The sequence below is a fragment of the Camelus dromedarius genome, chromosome X (genome assembly GCF_036321535.1).
Source record: "Camelus dromedarius isolate mCamDro1 chromosome X, mCamDro1.pat, whole genome shotgun sequence".
Classification (NCBI taxonomy): domain Eukaryota; kingdom Metazoa; phylum Chordata; class Mammalia; order Artiodactyla; family Camelidae; genus Camelus; species Camelus dromedarius.
Window position 1 is genome coordinate 72064085 of NC_087472.1, and position 18940 is coordinate 72083024.

At 36.6% G+C, this 18940-nt stretch overlaps 1 protein-coding gene across 2 annotated transcripts in view; it reads right to left on the minus strand.

Moving 5' to 3' along the window:
* The window catches only part of FAAH2 (fatty acid amide hydrolase 2), a 200087-nt gene that overhangs the window by 32352 nt on the left and 148795 nt on the right, over positions 1-18940 (minus strand). For both annotated transcript variants that reach the window (XM_031445025.2, XM_031445026.2), the window contains 3 exons: positions 16481-16600; positions 14399-14510; positions 11920-12114 (listed from right to left, as the gene is read on the minus strand). In XM_031445025.2, the coding sequence (XP_031300885.1) occupies positions 11920-12114; positions 14399-14510; positions 16481-16600 (427 nt within the window). The remainder of the gene's footprint in view (positions 1-11919; positions 12115-14398; positions 14511-16480; positions 16601-18940) is intronic.

An 18940-nucleotide genomic window follows, 5' to 3' on the forward strand; every position in this document is an offset into this window, starting at 1 on the left:
TCTATGAAGCCACTATCACCCTGATACCAAAACCAGGCAAAGACACTACCAAAAAAGAGAATTACAGGCCAATATCACTGATGAACATAGATGCCAAAATCCTCACCAAAATATTAGCAAATAGAATCCAACAACACATAAAAAAGGTTATACATCATAATTAAGTGGGGTTCATCCCAGGGACACAAGGATGGTTCAACATACTCAAATCAATGAATGTAATACATCACATCAACAAGAGAAAGGAAAATAACCACATGATCATCTCAATAGAGGCAGAAAAGGCTTTTGATAAAATTCAACACCCATTTACTGTAAAAACTCTTACCAAAGTAGGTATTGAGGGAACATATCTCAACATAATAACAGCAATATATGACAAACCTACAGCAAGCATAGAACTCAATGGTGAAAAACTCATAAGCTTCCCACTAAAATCTGGGAAAAGACAATGATGTCCACTATCACCACTCCTATTCAACATAGTCTTGGAAGTCCTAGCCATTGCAATCAGGCAAGTGAGAGAAATAAAAGGGATCCAAGTTGGAAAAGAAGAGGTAAAAGTGTCACTATATGCAGATAACATGGTGCTATATATAGAAAAACCTAAAAATCCACACCAAAACTTGTAGAGCTGATCGAAGAATTCAGCAAGGTAGCAGGTTACAAGATTAGCATTCAAAATTCAGTGGCATTTCTTTACACTATCGATGAATCAACAGAAAAATAAAGTAAAAAATTAATTCCCTTTAAAATAGCACACAAAGTAATAAAATACCTAGGAGTTAATCTAACCAAGGAAGTGAAATATTTATTCACCGAAAACTATAAAACACTGATCAAGGAAATTAAAGAAGGTTTAAAAACATTGAAAGATATCCCAAGCTCCTGGATTGGAAGAGTCAATACTGTTAAAATGGCCATACTGCCCAAGGCAATCTACAGAATTAATGCAATCTCTTTCAAGTTACCCAGGACATATTTCACTAAAGTAGAACAAATCATACTACAGTTTATATGGAACCACCAAAGACTTAGAATTAACAAAGCGTTACTGAGGAACAAGAAAGAGGCTGGAGGAATATCTCTCCCAGACGTCAGAGAATACTATAGAGCTACAGTAATCAATGGAGCATGGTATTGGTATAGAAACAGACATATGGACCAATGGAACAGGATAGAGAGCCCAGAAATGAACCCACAAACTTTTGGTCAACTCATCTTTGACAAAGGAGGCAAGAATATACAATGGAATAAAGACAGTCTCTTCAGCAAATGGTGTTGGGAAAACTGGACAGCAGCATGTAAAGCAATGAAGCTAGAACACTCCTTCACACCATACACAAAAATCAACTCAAAATGGATCAAAGACTTAAACATAAGACAAGATACAATAAACCTCCTAGGAGAAAATATAGGCAAAACATTATCTGACATACATCTCAAAATGTTCTCCTGGAACAGTCTACTCAAGCAATAGAAATAAAAGGAAGAATAAACAAATGGGGCTTAATGAAACTTTCAAGCTTCTGCATAGCAAAGGAAACCCTGAGCAAAACAAAATGACAACGTCCAGAATGGGAGAAAATTTTTGCAAATGAAACTGACAAAGGCTTGATCTCCAGAGTATATAAGCAGCTCATACAACTTAATAAGGAAAAAACAATCAACCGAATCCAAAAATGGGCATAAGACCTAAACAATCAATTTTCCATGGAAGAAATACAAATGATCAAAAGGCACATGAAGAAATTCTCAATATCACTAATTGTCAGAGAAATGCAAACCACAACTACAATATGGTATCACCTCACACCAGTCAGAATGGCCATCATTCAAAAGTCTGCAAATGACATGCTGGAGAGGCTGTGGAGAAAAGGGAACCCTCCTGCTGATGCGAATGCAGTTTGGTGCAGCCCCAGTGGAAAACAGTATGGAGATTCCTCAAAAGACTAGGAATGTATTTACCATATGACCCAATAATCCCACTCCTAGGCATATATCCAGAAGGAAACCTACTTCAAAAAGACACCTGCATCCCAATGTTCATAGTAGCACTATTTACAATAGCCAAGACTTGGAAACAGCCTAAATGTCCATCAACAGATGAGTGGATAAAGAAGTGGTGGTATATTTATACAATGGAATAGCATTCAGCCAGAAAAACCAACAACATAATGCCATTTGCAGCAACATGGATGTTCCTGGGGAATGTCATTTTAAGTTAAGTAAGCCAGTAAGGTGAAGAAAAATACTATATGAGATCGCTCATATACAGAATAAAAAAAAACATAAATACAAAACAAACAGACTCATAGACATAGAATGCAAACTTTTTTTTTCCAGGTGACGGGGGGTGAGAAGGGACAGACTGGGATTTCAAAATGTAGAATAGATAAGCAAGATTGTACTGTGTATCACAGGGAAATATATACAGGATCTTTTTGTGGCTCACAGCGAATGATAATGTGACAATGAATATATATATATATGTTCATGTATAGCTGAAGAAATGCACCCTACATTGGAATTTGACACAACATTGTAAAATGACTATTACTCAATTTTTAAAAGTTAAAAAAAAAGAAAATAACCAAGACATTAACAACTAAAATGGCCATCAACAGATGGTTGGATAAAGATATTTTATACATATTAACAATGGAATACTACTCTGCCATAAAAAAGGATGAAGTAATGCCTTCTGCAGCAATATGGATGAATCTGGAGATTCTCATTGTAAGTGAGGTAGATGAAACCAAGACAAATATCATTTGATATCACTTACATGTAGGATATCAAAAAATGGCACTAATGAATTATTTTACAAACAGAAATAGACTCAGAGACATAGAAAGCAAACTTATGGTTTTCAAGGAAGAAGAAGGGAGGGATAAATTAGAAATTTGTAATTCCAGATACTCACTATTATATATAAAGTAAAAAACAAGTCCTAGTTTTTAACATAGGGAACTATAATTAATATTTTGTAAGAAAATATAATAGTAAATAATATGAAAGAAGTATATATATTATATGTGTGTGTGTTACTGAATCAATATAATTTACAACAGAATCTAATGCAGCATTGTAAATTAACTGTACTTCAAATAAAATAAATAAATAAACAGTAATGGCAGTGTTAAAAAAACACTCTTTTATATGATACCTACAAAAATCACTTCAGGTAGACAGAGAAGATGGCGGAGTAGAAGGACCCTCGCAGGTCACCCTCTCCCACAAATACACCAAGACCCACATCTACAGACCCACTCAGCCAACAAGAGCACCTGTGGAACTCAGACAGAACATCGCCCTCTTCAAAAGATAAAGACGCCAAAAATCTGGTAGGAGAAAAGGAAAAAACAAAGAACAAAAGGCAAAGCAGCGCGGGACGGGTCCCGCGGGGAGGGAGCGGCAAAGGAGGACTGGGCTCGCTCGCTGGGTCTCCCCTCTCCAACTGAGAGGCCAGCGGGACGGAGGGGGAGCCTCCAAGGCTCGGATCTGTACAGAGCAGCCCTTGACTAACAGAACTAAGTTAAACGGGCACAGAGCGTCCCCCCGACACCCAGCCTGAGACGCAGGCCTGCAGCGGCGGGCAGGGCCAGGCTGCACAAGCCGGACGGAGGACGGAAGTGGTTGCACAGAGGCAGCCCCAGGGGAACGCAAGGGGCTGCGCGCCGTGGCTGTGGGTGCACAGGGCAGAACAACCTGGGCCCTCCATAAAACAGCAAGGTTGATGTGCTCTCGGGGGAAGGGTGCACACCCACATCTCTGAAAACCCGCGGAAAGTTTTCGGGGGAAGAGAGGCGGGGCTCAGGCACAGCCGCCATATCCTCCGCGCTGAGCACTCGGGCGGGGGCGGGGGCGAAACCTGCATCCGCACTGAAGGGCTTAGCAGCCTCAAAGGCCAGACTGAGACTGGCCTGCAGCCCGGGGCAGATAGGATCCTTCCATCCTGGTCCCTCAGAGAACTTGCTCCACAAAGACAAACAAGGAGCTGCGTTTTGGCTCGGAGCAGGGACAGGGCTGTCCCTCAGTCTTCCCCGAGCCCACCCGCGGAGCGCCAACCAGGGTGGAACGCCGACCAGGGCAGAGCGCACAGCAGCACAGAGCAGCCGAGCTACAGGCGGCAGCCCAGGTAGAGCGAGACCGTCCCTCCGCCTTTCAGGCAGGAACACAGCCCCTGAACGAGGTGCTGGGAGGTGGCACGACCCGCCCTCCTACCCAGCCAGTCTGCAACATCTGACTGCGGCATCCGGAGGGGCAGCGACCCGCCCTCCCACAGCAGAGAGCTGCACCTGACCCAGTGTTAGGAGGAGGCACAATCTGCTTGCTGACAGGTGCTGGGAGCAGCACAGAAGAGGGCGCCAATGGAGGGCCTCTGAAAACAGCAAGCTGAGCTTCCAAAACAGGACTAAGACAGAAAGACTTCACATTAAAAGCACAAAGACTCCAGGAGAACATCGACAAAAGCCCCCTTTTTTTTTTTTAATCTGTTTTTACCTGTTCTATTTTCTATTACTCTCTTAATCTTTACATCTTGATTCATTTCTATTTCTCTTGGGTTTTGAAGTCCTGCTATTGATTAGACACAGGTTTCAACTACATCTATTCATCTACCCCCCCTTTTTTGTAAAGGTTGTAAAAGGACGTCTCAACCCGATTAATACTCTGCTTCAACTCACTCTTCTATTATTCATTATACACTGTTTTCAAACCTTCTTTCTCCCTTCTTTTAAAATTCTTTCTCTCTCACTCTTATTTTTTTTTTCTTTTTTTCCTAAGTTCTATTCCTTAATAGGCATCAGAAAGATAAAATCCTTAAGGACCAAAATAAACAACTGATACTCCATAAACCACAGTGCCAAAGAGGTATGAGCAAGATGAAGAAGCAGAAAAACCTTTCCCAATTAAAAGAACAAGAGAAATCCCCTGAAAGAAAGATCAATGAAATAGACATTGATAGCCTACTAGATTAAGATTTCAAAAAAGGAGTGATCGAATTGCTGAAGGAATTAAAAGAGATAGTCTTTAGAGATATAAAATATGTCAAAAATGAAATTGAAGCTATAAAGAAGAGCCAAGTAGAATGGGTAAACTCATTGACAGACATGAGGAATGATCAAATAGCTGTGCAAAGCCGACTAGATAATGCAGAGGAACGAATTAGTGATCTAGAAGACAGGGCAATAGAAAGCACCCATTCAGAAGAACTACATGATAAGCAAATAAAAAATAATGAAAATAGCATAAGGGACCTATGGGATAATATAAAGCATCCCAATCTTCGCATAATAGGGGTCCCAGAAGGAGAAGAAAGATCAAAGAGGATTGAAAAGGTTTTTGAAGAAATCATGACTGGAAACTTCCCAAACTTAAAGAAGGAATCACATATCCAATTACAGGAAGCTCAGAGGGTCCCAAACAGGAAGAACCCAAATAGACCCACACCAAGACATATCATAATCAAGATGGTCAGAGACAAGGATAAAGAAATGATTCTAAAGGCAGCAAGAGAAAAGAAAAGGGTAAGTTACAAGGTAACCCCCATAAGGCTATCAGCTGATTTCTCTACACAAACACTACAGGCCAGAAGGGAGTGGCAAGATATATTCAAAGCCCTGAATGAAAAAAGATGCAGCCTAGTATCCTTTATCCAGTAAGGCTATCCTTGAGGATAGAAGGAGAAATAAAGAGTTTCACAGACAAAAAAAAAGCTGCAGGAGTTTAGCAACACTAAACCCATGCTAAAAGAAATATTGAAAGGGCTATTCTAAACAGAAAAGAAGCAGGATGCTACAGAAATGAGAAACACTCAACTGGAAAGGTGATAACTCATGAATTACAAATAAAGTAAACATGAAATTTTAAAAGAAGACATACAAATCACTGAGAGTGGGAGAGGGAGGCAGGGAAATTTAGAATATTTTTTTCTTTCTTTTTAAAATTTTTTTAACAGTAGAATGGGTTTGAGATCATGTTACAATCAGATTAATAAAAACAGTTATAGTAATGGGTTGATACATTTACAAAAAGGGTAACCACAAGCCAAAAATTTACAAAGGATTCACAATAATTAAATAAAATCCATCATAATACAAAGGAAAATTACCAAACCACAAAAGGAAGAAGAAAGGAACAAAGAGGATATACCAATTCAACTGCAAAGATAAGTACAAAATGGCAATAAATACACATCTATCATTAATTACTTTAAATGTCAATGGACTAAATGCTCCAGTCAAAAGACATAGAGTGGCAGACTGGATAATAAAGCAAGAACCTTCAATATGCTGCATACAAGAGACCCACTTTAGGGAGAAGGACACATATAGATTGAGAGTGAAAGGATGGAAAAAGATATTCCATGCAAATTAAAAAGTCAAAAAAGCAGGTGTTGCAGTACTGATTTCAGACAAAATAGACTTCAATAAAAAGGTCATAGGGAAAAATAAAAAAGGACATTTTATAATGATTAAAGGAATGATACAAGATGAGGATATTACACTCGTTAATATACATGCACCCAATATAGGAACACATAAGTACATACAAGAATTACTAACAGAGATAAAGGGGGATATTCATGGGAATACAATCATAGTTGGAGATTTTAACACTGCATTACCATCACTAGACAGATCTTCCAGACAGAAAATAAACAAGGCAACAGAGAAATTAAATACTACAATAGAAAAACTAGATTTGGTGGATATTTTCAGAGCATTACACCCCCAAAAAATAGGATATACATTCTTTTCATGTGCACATGGAACATTTTCCAGGATCGATGATGTACTTGGGCACAAAAGAAACCTCAACAATTTTAAGAAGATAGAAATTATCTCAAGCATCTTTACTGACCGCAATGCCATGAAACTGGAAATGAACAACAGAGAAACAAAGGAGAAAAAAAGGAAAGCATGGAGATTAAACAATATGTTATAGAAAAAACAATGGATCAATGAGGAAATCAAAGCTGAAATTAAAAATTACCTTGAGACAAATGATAATGAAAGCACAAACACTCAAAACCTATGGGACACAGCAAAGGCAGTGCTAAGAGGGAAGTTTATAACGATACAGGCCTTCCTCAAAAAAGAAGAAAAATCTCAAAGAAACAATTTAACCCACCACCTGATTGAATTAGAAAAAAAAAACAACAAAAATCCCCAAAAAGCAGAAGAAGGAAGGAATTAATAAAGATCAGAAGGGAATTAAATACAATAGAGATTAACAAGACCATTCAAAAAAATCAACCAAACCAAAAGCTGGTTTTCTGAAAAAGTAAATAAAATCAACAATCCTCAGGCCAAACTCACAAAGAAGAAAAAAGAGAGAGCACAAATTAGCAAAATAAGAAAGGAAAATGGAGAAATTACAACAAACAAAATAGAAACACAGAATATCATACGAGAATATTATGAAAAACTATATGGAAACAAACTGTATAACCTAGAGGAGATGGACAAGTTTCTGGAAACATACTGTCCACCAAAACTGAATCAAGAAGAATCTGAACACTTGAACAATCTGATCACTAGAAAGGAAATAGAAATAGCAATTAAAAACCTCCCTACAAATAAAAGTCCAGGACCGGATGGCTTCACCGGGGAATTCTATCAAACATACAAAGAAGAACTCATACCAGTCCTACTCAAACTATTCCAGATGATTAAAAATGAGGGAATACTCCCATACTCATTCTATGAAGCCACCATCACCCTGATACCAAAACTAGGCAAAGACACTTCAAAAAAAGAGAATTATAGGCCAATATCACTGATGAACATAGACGCCAAAATCCTCACCAAAATTTTAGCAAATAGAATCCAACAACACATAAAAAAGATTATACATCATGACCAAGTGGGGTTCATCCAGGGACACAAGGGTGGTTCAACATACGCAAATCAATCAGTGTAATACATCACATCAACAAGAGAAAGGACAAAAACCACATGATCATCTCAATCGATGTAGAAAAAGCATTTGATAAAATTCAACACCCATTTATGATAAAAATTCTCGCCAAAGTGGATATAGAGGGAACATATCTCAACATCATAAAAGCTATATAAGACAAACCTACAGCCAGCATAGTACTCAATGGTGAAAAACTCCAAAGCTTCCCACTAAAATCTGGGACAAGACAAGGATGCCCACTATCACCACTCCTATTCAACATAGTCCTGGAAGTCCTAGCCACAGCAGTCAGGCAAGGGAAAGAAATACAAGGGATCCAAATTGGAAAAGAAGAGGTAAAAGTGTCACTGTATGCCAACGACATGTTACTATATATAGAAAACCCTAAAAGGTCCACACAAAAGCCACTAGAGCTGATTGAAGAATACAGCAATGTAGCAGGTTACAAAATTAACATTCAAAAATCAGTTGCATTTCTTTACACTAACGATAATTCAACAGAAGAAGAAAGTAAAGAAACAATCCCCTTTAAAATAGCACCCAAAGTAATAAAATATCTGGGAATAAATCTAACCAAGGAGGTGAAAGAATTATACACAGAAAACTATAAACCATTCATGAAGGAAATTAAAGAAGACTTTAAAAAATGGAAAGATATTCCATGCTCTTTTATTGGAAGAATCAATATTGTTACAATGGTCACACTGCCCAAGGCAATCTACAGATTTAATGCAATCCCTATCCAATTACCCAGGACATATTTCACAGAACTAGAACAAATCATAATAAAATTCATCTGGAACCATCAAAGACCTAGAATTGCCAAAGCATTACTGAAGAGAAAGAAAGAGGCTGGAGGAATAACTCTCCCAGACTTCAGACAATACTATAGAGCTACAGTGATCAAGACAGCATGGTATTGGTACCAAAACAGACATATAGACCAATGGAACAGAATAGAGAGCCCAGAAATGAACCCACAAACTTTTGGTCAACTCATTTTTGATAAAGGAGGCAAGAATATACATTGGAATAAAGACAGTCTCTTCAGCAAATGGTGTTGGGAAAACTGGACAGCAACATGTAAAACAATGAAGCTAGAACACTCCCTTACACCATATACAAAAATCAACTCAAAATGGATTAAAGAATTAAACATAAGACAAGATACAATAAACCTCCTAGAGGAAAACATAGGCAAAACATTATCTGACATACATCTCAAAAATTTTCTCCTAGAATAAATTAAAGCAAGAATAAACAAATGGGAGCTAATGAAACTTACAAGCTTCTGCACATCAAAGGAAACCAGAAATAAAACAAGAAACCTATGGAATTGGAGAAAATTTTTGCAAGTGAACCCGACAAAGGCTTGATCTCCAGAATGTATAAGCAGCTCATACGACTCAATAAGAAAAAAATAAACAACCCAATCCAAAAATGGGCAGAAGACCTAAACAAGCAATTCTCCAAGGAAGACATACAAATGAGCAAAAAGCACATGAAAAAATGCTCAATATCACTAATTATCAGAGAAATGGAAATCAAAACTACAATGAGGTATCACCTCACACCAGTCAGAATGGCCGTCATTCAAAAATCCACAAATGACAAATGCTGAAGAGGCTGTGTAGAAAGGGGAACCGTCCTACACTTCTGGTGGGAATGCAGTTTGGTGCAGCCACTATGGAAAACAGTGTGGAGATTCCTCAAAAGACTAGGAATAGACTTACCTTATGACCCAGGAATCCCACTCCTGGGCTTGTATCCAGAAGGAAATCTACTTCAGAATGACACCTGCACCCCAATGTTCATAGCAGCACTATTTACAATAGCCAAAACATGGAAACAGCCTAAATGTCCATCAACAGGTGACTGGATAAAGAAGAAGTGGTATATTTATACAATGGAATACTATTCAGCCATAAAAACCGACAACATAACGCCATTTGCAGCAACATGGATGCTCCTGGAGAATGTCATTCTAAGTGAAGTAAGCCAGAAAGAGAAAGAAAAATACCATATGATATCACTCATATGTGGAATCTAAAAAACAAAAACAAAAACATACAAACAAAAGCAAAGCATAAATAAAGGACAGATATTGACTCACAGACAGAGAATACAGACTGATGGTTACCAGCGGGGTGGAGTGTGGGAAGGGATAGACTGGGATTTCAAAATTGTAGAATAGACTACACTGTATAGCACAGGGAAATATACACAAAATTTTATGATAACTCACAGAGAAAAAAATGTGACTATGAGTGTGTATATGTCCATGAATAACTGAAAAATTGTGCTGAACACTGGAATTTGACACAAATTTGTAAAATGATTATAAATCAATAAAAAATGTTAAAAAATCACTTCAGAAACAGCTTGAGAGAGTGGGATTGGATAAAGTATTTTATGCAAATAAAATTGAAAAAAAGTTGAGCTAGCTATACATAAGACAAAGTATACTTTAAAATCTTATCACAAATACAGAGAAGGGCATTATATGATAATAAAGAGATCAATAGAAGGAAAGAATAGAACATCTGTAACATTTATGCACCCAGTACAGGAGCACCTAAAGATATATAGCAAATATTAACGTTCATAAGGGGAGAAATTGACAATAGTACCATAATGGTAGAGATTTTATTACCCCACTAACATAAAAGGACAGGTCATCCACAGAAACAATAAGGTAACAGTGAACTTAAATGACAGAAAACAAGTTTGATTAACATCTGTAGTACATTACATCTTAAAACAGCAGAATATACATTCTTTACAAGTGCACATGGAACAATTTCCAGGATCAATCTCATGCTAGGCCACAAAACATGTGTCAACTTACTTAGGAATATAGAAATTATATCAAGCATTTTTCCAACCACAGCAATATGAAACTAGAAGTGAATTACAAAAAGGAAAATGGGAAAAGCACAAACACATGCAGCCTAAATCATATGCTACTTGAAAACCAATGAGTCAATAAATAAATCAAAGAGGAAATCAGATAATATCTCAAGACATGAACGTGGAAACACAAATTTCCAACATTACGGGATGCATCAAAAGCTGTTCTAAGTTTATGTCGATACAAGCCTTCCTAAACAAATTTTTAAAATCTCAAATAAAAAAGTAACCTATCATCTAACGAAAATAGAAAAAAAAACTAATAAAGCACAAAATCAGCACATGAAAGGAAATAGTAAGATCAGAGAAGAAATAAATAAAACAGAGACCAAAATACAATAGAAAAATATTTAAAAAAACACAATACCTCATTTTTCGAAAAGGCAAAAAAAATGGTAAGCTTTTAACCAGACTCATCAAAAAAAAAAAAAATTAGAACCCAAGTAAAATAAGAAATGAAGGAAGATAAATTACATCCAATAAAAAAAGAGATAAACAAAAATCATAAAAGAATACTATGAGGAGTTATATGCCAATAAATTGCACAATCTAGAAGAAATGGATAAATTTCTAGAACCATAAAATCTTCCAAGTCTCAATCAGGAAGAAACAGACAATCTACCAGACCAATAATTAGTAGTGAAATTCAATCAGTTAAAAAAAAAAAAAACTCCAAGGAAACAAAAGTCCTGAATCGGAAAATTTCACAAGGGATTATTGCCAAACATAAAGAAGAGCTAATACCTATCCTTCTCATAATGCTCCCAAAAACTGAAGAAGATAGATCACTACCAAATTCATTGTATAAGGCCATCAGTAACTTGATATCAAAACCAGACACTACAAAGAAGAAATTTTCAGGCCAATATTCCTGATGAATATAGATGCAAACTTCTCAAAATATTAGCAAATCCAATCCAGCAATGTATTAAAATGATCACACACCATGATCAAGTGGGATTTGCTCCACAGAAGCAAAAATGTTTTAATATCTGCAAGTCTAACAATGTGACACACTACATAAAAACAAAAGACAAAAAACAAAAAACACATGATAAAAATCATAGTAACTTTAGGTACCTGTGTAAGCAAAGTTGAAAGGCCTTGTCAGAGGAACATGGTGCTTGGGAGCCACTGTGGGATGGGAGGGATATAAGAAGATGCCATCATCACCTAGCATCTCGGTCAGTTCTTTATGCAGGCTTTCTTCTACTGCCTTAAATTTTCTGCATTTCTCATTGTTATATTTGAGCTTTTCTTCCAACAAGGCCAGTCCTATAGATTGATGACATACAGACTTTAAGGTATGAAATTTAATTTTTAAATATTAATATTTCTTATCTTTTCTTATTCAAGTAATAGATACTCATTCTAGAACACTGAGAAAGTAAAAGCATGATGAAAAAGAAACATTATAACCTTGCTGCCAGTACATGAGCATTGCTGATCATTTAATGTGAACTCACTCTTTTTTTGATAATGTTATAGAGTTCCTAGCCTCTCCCAAAGAATATTACACTGTAAAAATTTGTCATAATCCTGAAAACCATTATAGACATGTTTATATTCTGACTGCATAATATTTTAATTGTAAAAATGTACCATTTTTTCTTTAACTATACCATGATTGTTCAGTATATAGACTATTTCTATAATTTAAATGCTGCAATAAACATCTTCATGTACATAATTCTTAGCAAAACCTTATAATACAATTATATTTTAGAGGATTCTAATTTATCTTCTAATAATATCTAATAATTTTTAATTATTTTATAATAAAGAATATAAATGCATACATATGTACACATCCTAAATACTTTGTATGCAATATTTATTTATTTAAAAATAAAATTTACCTACTTAAAAATATCCATGTCTTCAACAATTTCATAAACTTGATCTTAAATAACTGCATAAAATTTTATCCTATATATGAAGCATAATTTACTACCTCTTCCTATTTTGTTAAACATTTATGGTGGTTCCAATTTTGGGTTATTTTAAAACATACTGCTTTGTACATCCATATGAATAAAATGCTTACTATAGCTTGAAACTTTTTAATCTTAAGTGTCTGACTCCTGGCCACAATCCCCATGAGTGATTTTCTGGGAGTGGCAAAGGGCAATTATAAAGATTTTTCCTTGTGAAGACTCAAGGAGGAAAGCTGCCCTCTCCAAACCAGACATTGTGCATTGAAACTACACTATAATCTCCATAGGGTATTGCAGTCAAGGACTCAGGCCTCTCTGGCCTATTATGCTCTTGTGTATATTTGCATTTCTAGCCAAAGCACCTTCACTCCTATATCTCTTTATCTGAGGCCCATGGCAGAGTTCTTCTGATGTCTCTGCTGAGGCCTCTTTATGGGCAAACAGGAGCTAATCTTAAAAACACTTTTCCCCACTCTGATTTTACACTCAGAACTTGCCCACTCCATTTACACTTTAGTCACTGAAAGCACCATGATCATTGAAAGCACAGTGTCTTTCTTCAACAATAGAGTAATTTCTGATAGAGACCTCCTTCATAGAGCCATGTGATAAAATAACAATAATGAAAAGAGCTTCTACTTATTGAAACTTTATGATGTTCCAAGGTCTCCATTTCCATCTTCAAAAATAAATTAGAAATTCCCAGTACATGCATGGTTAGGTTTTATCTTACATGTTTTAGATGCATAACCTCATTTAACTGGCAAACAATGCAAGAAAATATATACTATTTAATACATTCAATCACATAAGTAGTACATACTTTTACTAGTTCTATTTCATAGATGAAAAAAATGAATCACTTACAATATAACCATTTGAATGGAGGTTAAGCAAGCTAGGATCCAGAAAATTTAGAATTAGACTCCAGTCTAGAATAAGTTAACTAATCTCTTTTAGCTTCAGTTTCTCACTAAGAAAAGTTAACAATACTCATACTATCAGGCTCTCCTGAGTGTATAAGGGGATAACACATACCAAAAATCTAACATTTGGCATCCAGGTACTCAATGAGCATTTAGTTAAAATAACACTAATTACCAACTCTGCAACAAGTGTCCATAGCCACACTAATTTTCTGCTTAGATGCTTCAACTTAACTAACTCTCATAAACAATATTTAACATTTTGATAGGCTAACTTACCAAATTTTTCTGAATGGGCCTATCCATAAAGTCAAATATATTTTCCAAAATTTATGTTTAGCTATTGAAATACAATACATGACACAGAGAAAGCATCATAAGTATTTCAGTTTATAAGAAGCATTTGAAGTGCATTCCTTAAGTTGGTAACCATCTAACATTTCTGAACTAATGTTTGTAAATCTATAAAATGGTCATCATAATAGACACATTGCAAATTGGTATGATAAAGTGCACAGGAGAGTGCTTGATGAATAGTGAGAGATCAGTATATACTTGGTACTGATTCATTTATTTACATATGTCAGCTTTCTTCAAAACTCCACAAGTGGTTCTTATTAGTATACTTTTGGCAGGATGCTCTTCCCTACCCCAAAGTCATTAAACTGGTCTCCAAATAAAAAATTATTTATATACCAATGGAAGGGATGGTGTGTACTGACAGGCCCAGACACCATTTGATCAGTTCCCACAGAGGCTTGATAGGCTTCCCATGGTCACCAAGCAGGTCCACAAATTTCACAGGTTCCTGAGATGAATAAAATAAAGAAAATATACGTATTCTCTCAGAAAACTCTGGTTAAGACAAAAATGTATACAGGAATTTTCATAGCATCACTATTAATAATAGCCATATAGCAATCAAATGATGAATGGATAAATAAAATGTATCAATATGATAGAATATTTTCAGCTGTAAGAAGGAATAAAATACTGATACATTGCTACAACATGGATAAAACTTGAAAATGGTATGTTAAGTGAAAGAAGCCAGTAACAAAGCATCATACAATGTATTATTCCATTTACTTGAAATGCCCAGAATAAACAATTTCAAAGGGACAGGAGGTAGATTAGTTATTACTTAATCCTGGGATGTTGGTAAGGAGATTGGAGACAGTGACAACTAATGGGTATGGCCTGTTTTTGTGGTGATGAAAATGTTCAAAATTGAATATGGTGACGGTTGCACTATTCTGATAATATATTAAAATCATTGAATTGTATATTTTAAATGGACAGTTTACATGGTATGTAAATTATAACTCAATAAACCTCTTACAATAAAGCAGCTACATTGCTATTAAAAATATGGTTGAGAAAATGACCACATCTCTTTCTAAACGTTTCAAATACTAACCACATAATCTGCCTGCTCTTCAAATATGAACTATTAGTGAGAAATCTGGTAAAGTTCTTATGACTACCAGTTTTGAGTCAGATATCATAATTCAAGGTGAGAGGAGAGCAACTTTGTTCTCCCCTTTGTCTTATTTCAGGTTCTTTATTTCAAGAAAAGTTTTAACAATCATTACCTATGTTAAAAATTTCTCCAAGTTACAAGAGAGCATCTTCTCCAAGTGAACTCAGAATGAACATATTTGTTACTAATCTTGCTTCAGTTTTGGTGTAATACTCTGATTATAAACCTACATTTCAGAGCCAAACATCCTTAGCTTGCAGCTTTACATAAACTATTCTGAGAGATTTCCAAGGATCTTATATAAAGAAACAGGCTATGCATTTTCTTAAACATAAGCATAGTGACTGAGATTTTATTTTTCTTAAAGTAGAAAGGGATCATGAGAGTTCTTCCTTATTGAAGGGCTACTATATGTCAGGCATTTTACAAGAAATATTCTTCATCCACAAAATAATTCTGTAATAGCATATTAATAGCTTAATTTCACAGAATAGTAAAGTGAAGAATAGATAAGAAAAAAAAACCACTTAGGAAGTGGCTCGTGATTTTAATTTGTGTCTGTCACACTCTAAAACACATTGCTGTCTGCAATTGTATGTACAAAAATTTAAATACTTGAAAATAAATGTTCTATCTCTTCATAATGTCAAAGACAATTTATTTTATTTAAAGAGTTCATATTTAAAATCTCAACAAGCTTGAATAAAACATAAATAAAGTGTCTTTCACATGTATCCATATCAACTTCCACTCAGCAGATATTAACAGGAGCGGAAAATAGATAAAAGAAAAGCAGATAACTGCATGTGTGTGTGTCTAAAATACCTCTGAGAGGGGTGGAAAACTGGGGTATTGACAGTTGGGGTTACCGAATCACTTTATGCTTTATTAAAACCTAAATTCTCTGATCCCTAGCACATGCCATACTCAGATAAACCTCACAACCCTGTACCCTTGTCAATCATGATATCTTCTCTGCCTGGAATACACTTTAATCCCTTTTATAACTGGTTAAGTCTTCCAAATAATTAAAGTATTGTGGGATAGCAACTCCTCCACCAGGAATATTTCACTAACTACCATATATATATAAGCCCATCCTCTGTGATTCTACAACATATGTTTGTACAGTATGGCACTCACTGAATCACGTAGCTTTTAATTATTTAACTCTATCATTTGTTTTTCTTAAGAATTTTATTTCTCAATATTTATAATGTATGACTCACAATAGAAGACCAATAAATACTTACAAGAGGAGAGAAGGGAGGAAGAAATAAAAGAAGTAAACATACCTTCCCATCATGTCCCTTCGCTGACATCATTGTGACCCATAACTGAAAAGAATATTTCATTTGCTTCAGTTTAACATGTTGGACTGAAACTCCTAATATGGTTTCCAGGTGAGCTACAACCTTAAAAAATGAAGATATAAAAATATACAAACATGATTAGAAAAAGAAATATGACTGGAGAGTGATGTCAGAAAGATGGCAAACAAAGAAGCTCTACACCCTCATTCCTTCATGGAAACAACAGAACAAAGTATTTGTGTGACTCATGAAAATCAGTTAAGAATCTACAGTAACAAAGTAAATGCCTAAAAATGAAAAGTCACATTAAAAATTCTAGGAAATTCCATTGTACCTTTGCTTACCCTTGTCCCACCCCCTTCATGGTATAGTGCAGAAAGATCAGGAGGAGGCCATCTAACTACCAAATCCTCCCTTGGTATGGAAAGGAAAAGAGTGGAATTTGCTTGTAGAGTTCTAACTAGTAGAGAGGAAGCCTGAAGGACTGGTTTTTCTCTTGCCTGATGGGGAGAACTGATGGAAATAGAGGCAAAGTTTGGATATCAGTTTGGAAGCTTCCAAAAAGCCATGGTCAGAGCTGCACATGAGAGAGTTGCAGGGTTACTGAAAACCTGTGTGTTCCTTAATACAAGATATTTCAGGCAGAAAAAATAAAATAAAACAACTAAGGGCTTGAGAAAAACAAAGATGAGACATTTGGGGAAATTAAGACATTAAAAAGTACTCATACAGAGGAGCTGAATTTTTTTAAAATGTGCAGGCCACAAAAGACCCATCCACAAAAAAGTTTTGAGAGGTGATTCTGTTTAGGCCAGTCCTATTAGTAAAGGACTTCTTCTACACAAAGCCAGGCTAAGAAGTCTAGGAGAGATGGCTGTTAGTTCAAATACCTAATTTAAAAAGAAAGATCACAATGCATGCCAAAGTAACTGAGCAATGTAGACAACTTAAAGGAACACAATAAATCTTCAGATACCCAAAAGAATCCTAAAGGACACTAAAGAAATACAGACCTGTGTTACTTAAAGACTTTAAAACAACTGTGCAATGAGTTAAAGGAGAACATGGAGAAATAAAACTCAGGGAAAATGTTAACAAAATTAAAATATAAAAGCACAGATACAAATTATAATAAAGAAATAACCAGAAGGGGAAGGGCCAAGCTAGCAGAGTAGAAGGAAGCTCTTAGCTCACCCTCTCCCATGAATACAGCAAGACTAATATACACAGATCCACCCATCCACTCAGAACACCTGCTGAAGTTTGACAGAATACTGCTTTGTTCAAAATACAAAATACATGACCAATCTGCTAGGAGAAAAGGAAAAAAAAGAAGGAGGTAAAAAGAAAAGAGTGTGACACCAGTCCTGTGGGGAGGAAACAGCAAAGGAGAAATAGCACTCATTTGCTGGATCTCCCACTCTCCAACTGAGAGGTCAGTGGGACGGATGAGAAAACTATGAGGCTCAGATCTGTAAAGAATAGCCCTTGGCTGACAGAACTAAGACAAATGGCACAAAGGGTCCCCATGACCCTGATCCCCAGATGTGAACCAGCAGGGGTGGGACAGGACAAGCTGCCCAAGCCAGGCAGAAGACACAGGCCAACTGAACAGAGGCAACCTCAAGGGGCTGCAGTGTGCTGTGTGCTGTTGCTGTGAGGGTATATAGATAAGAACAGCCTGGGTCCCCCATGAAATATGAAAAAAAATAACACTACTCATGTGCCCTTAGGGGAGGGGGCCATAGCCTTTGTCTCCACAGACCCATTGCACTATTACTGGCATGTTCTCAGGAGAAGAAAGGCGGGGCTCAGCCACAGCCTCCATATTTTCAGGTGCACAGCTCCCAGGTGGAGGCAGGATTGAAACCTGAATCCATACCTAGTGGCTCCACAACCTCATAGGCATGACCTAGATTTGTTTACAGCCCCAGGCAGATAGGAGTGCTCTGTCCAAGTGCCTCTGTGAACTCATGCCTCTAAACCAAATGAACAAGGAGCAGACATCTGGCACAGAGCAAGGGCAAGGGCTGGAGCAGCCATTATTTCCAAGGCCACCAATGCAGCACAGACCTGATGCAGTGTGGGGAGGGACACTGAATTGGAGAGCAACCTGCCCAAGTACCTAGCAGGAGCAGGGCTATGGGCTCTGGAATTGGGATATGTGACCCGCCCACCTGACTGACACTAGGAGCAGCAGAGATCAGGGGCATGACCTAAGGGTCTCTGGAACCAGCAAGTGGAATTCACCCAGCAGGGCAAGGGCAGAGTAGGGATAACCACAGAACAAAAAGGAGGCAAAATTCAATAGGCAGGGCAGACTCTGGATATCAGAACACTGGCCACAACACCAACAAAAGGTAAAACAGGCAAAGGCATGGAAGGAAGACTTGGCAATCACTCATACTTAAGAAGGATATCTAGACAAAATCATTAAGAGCA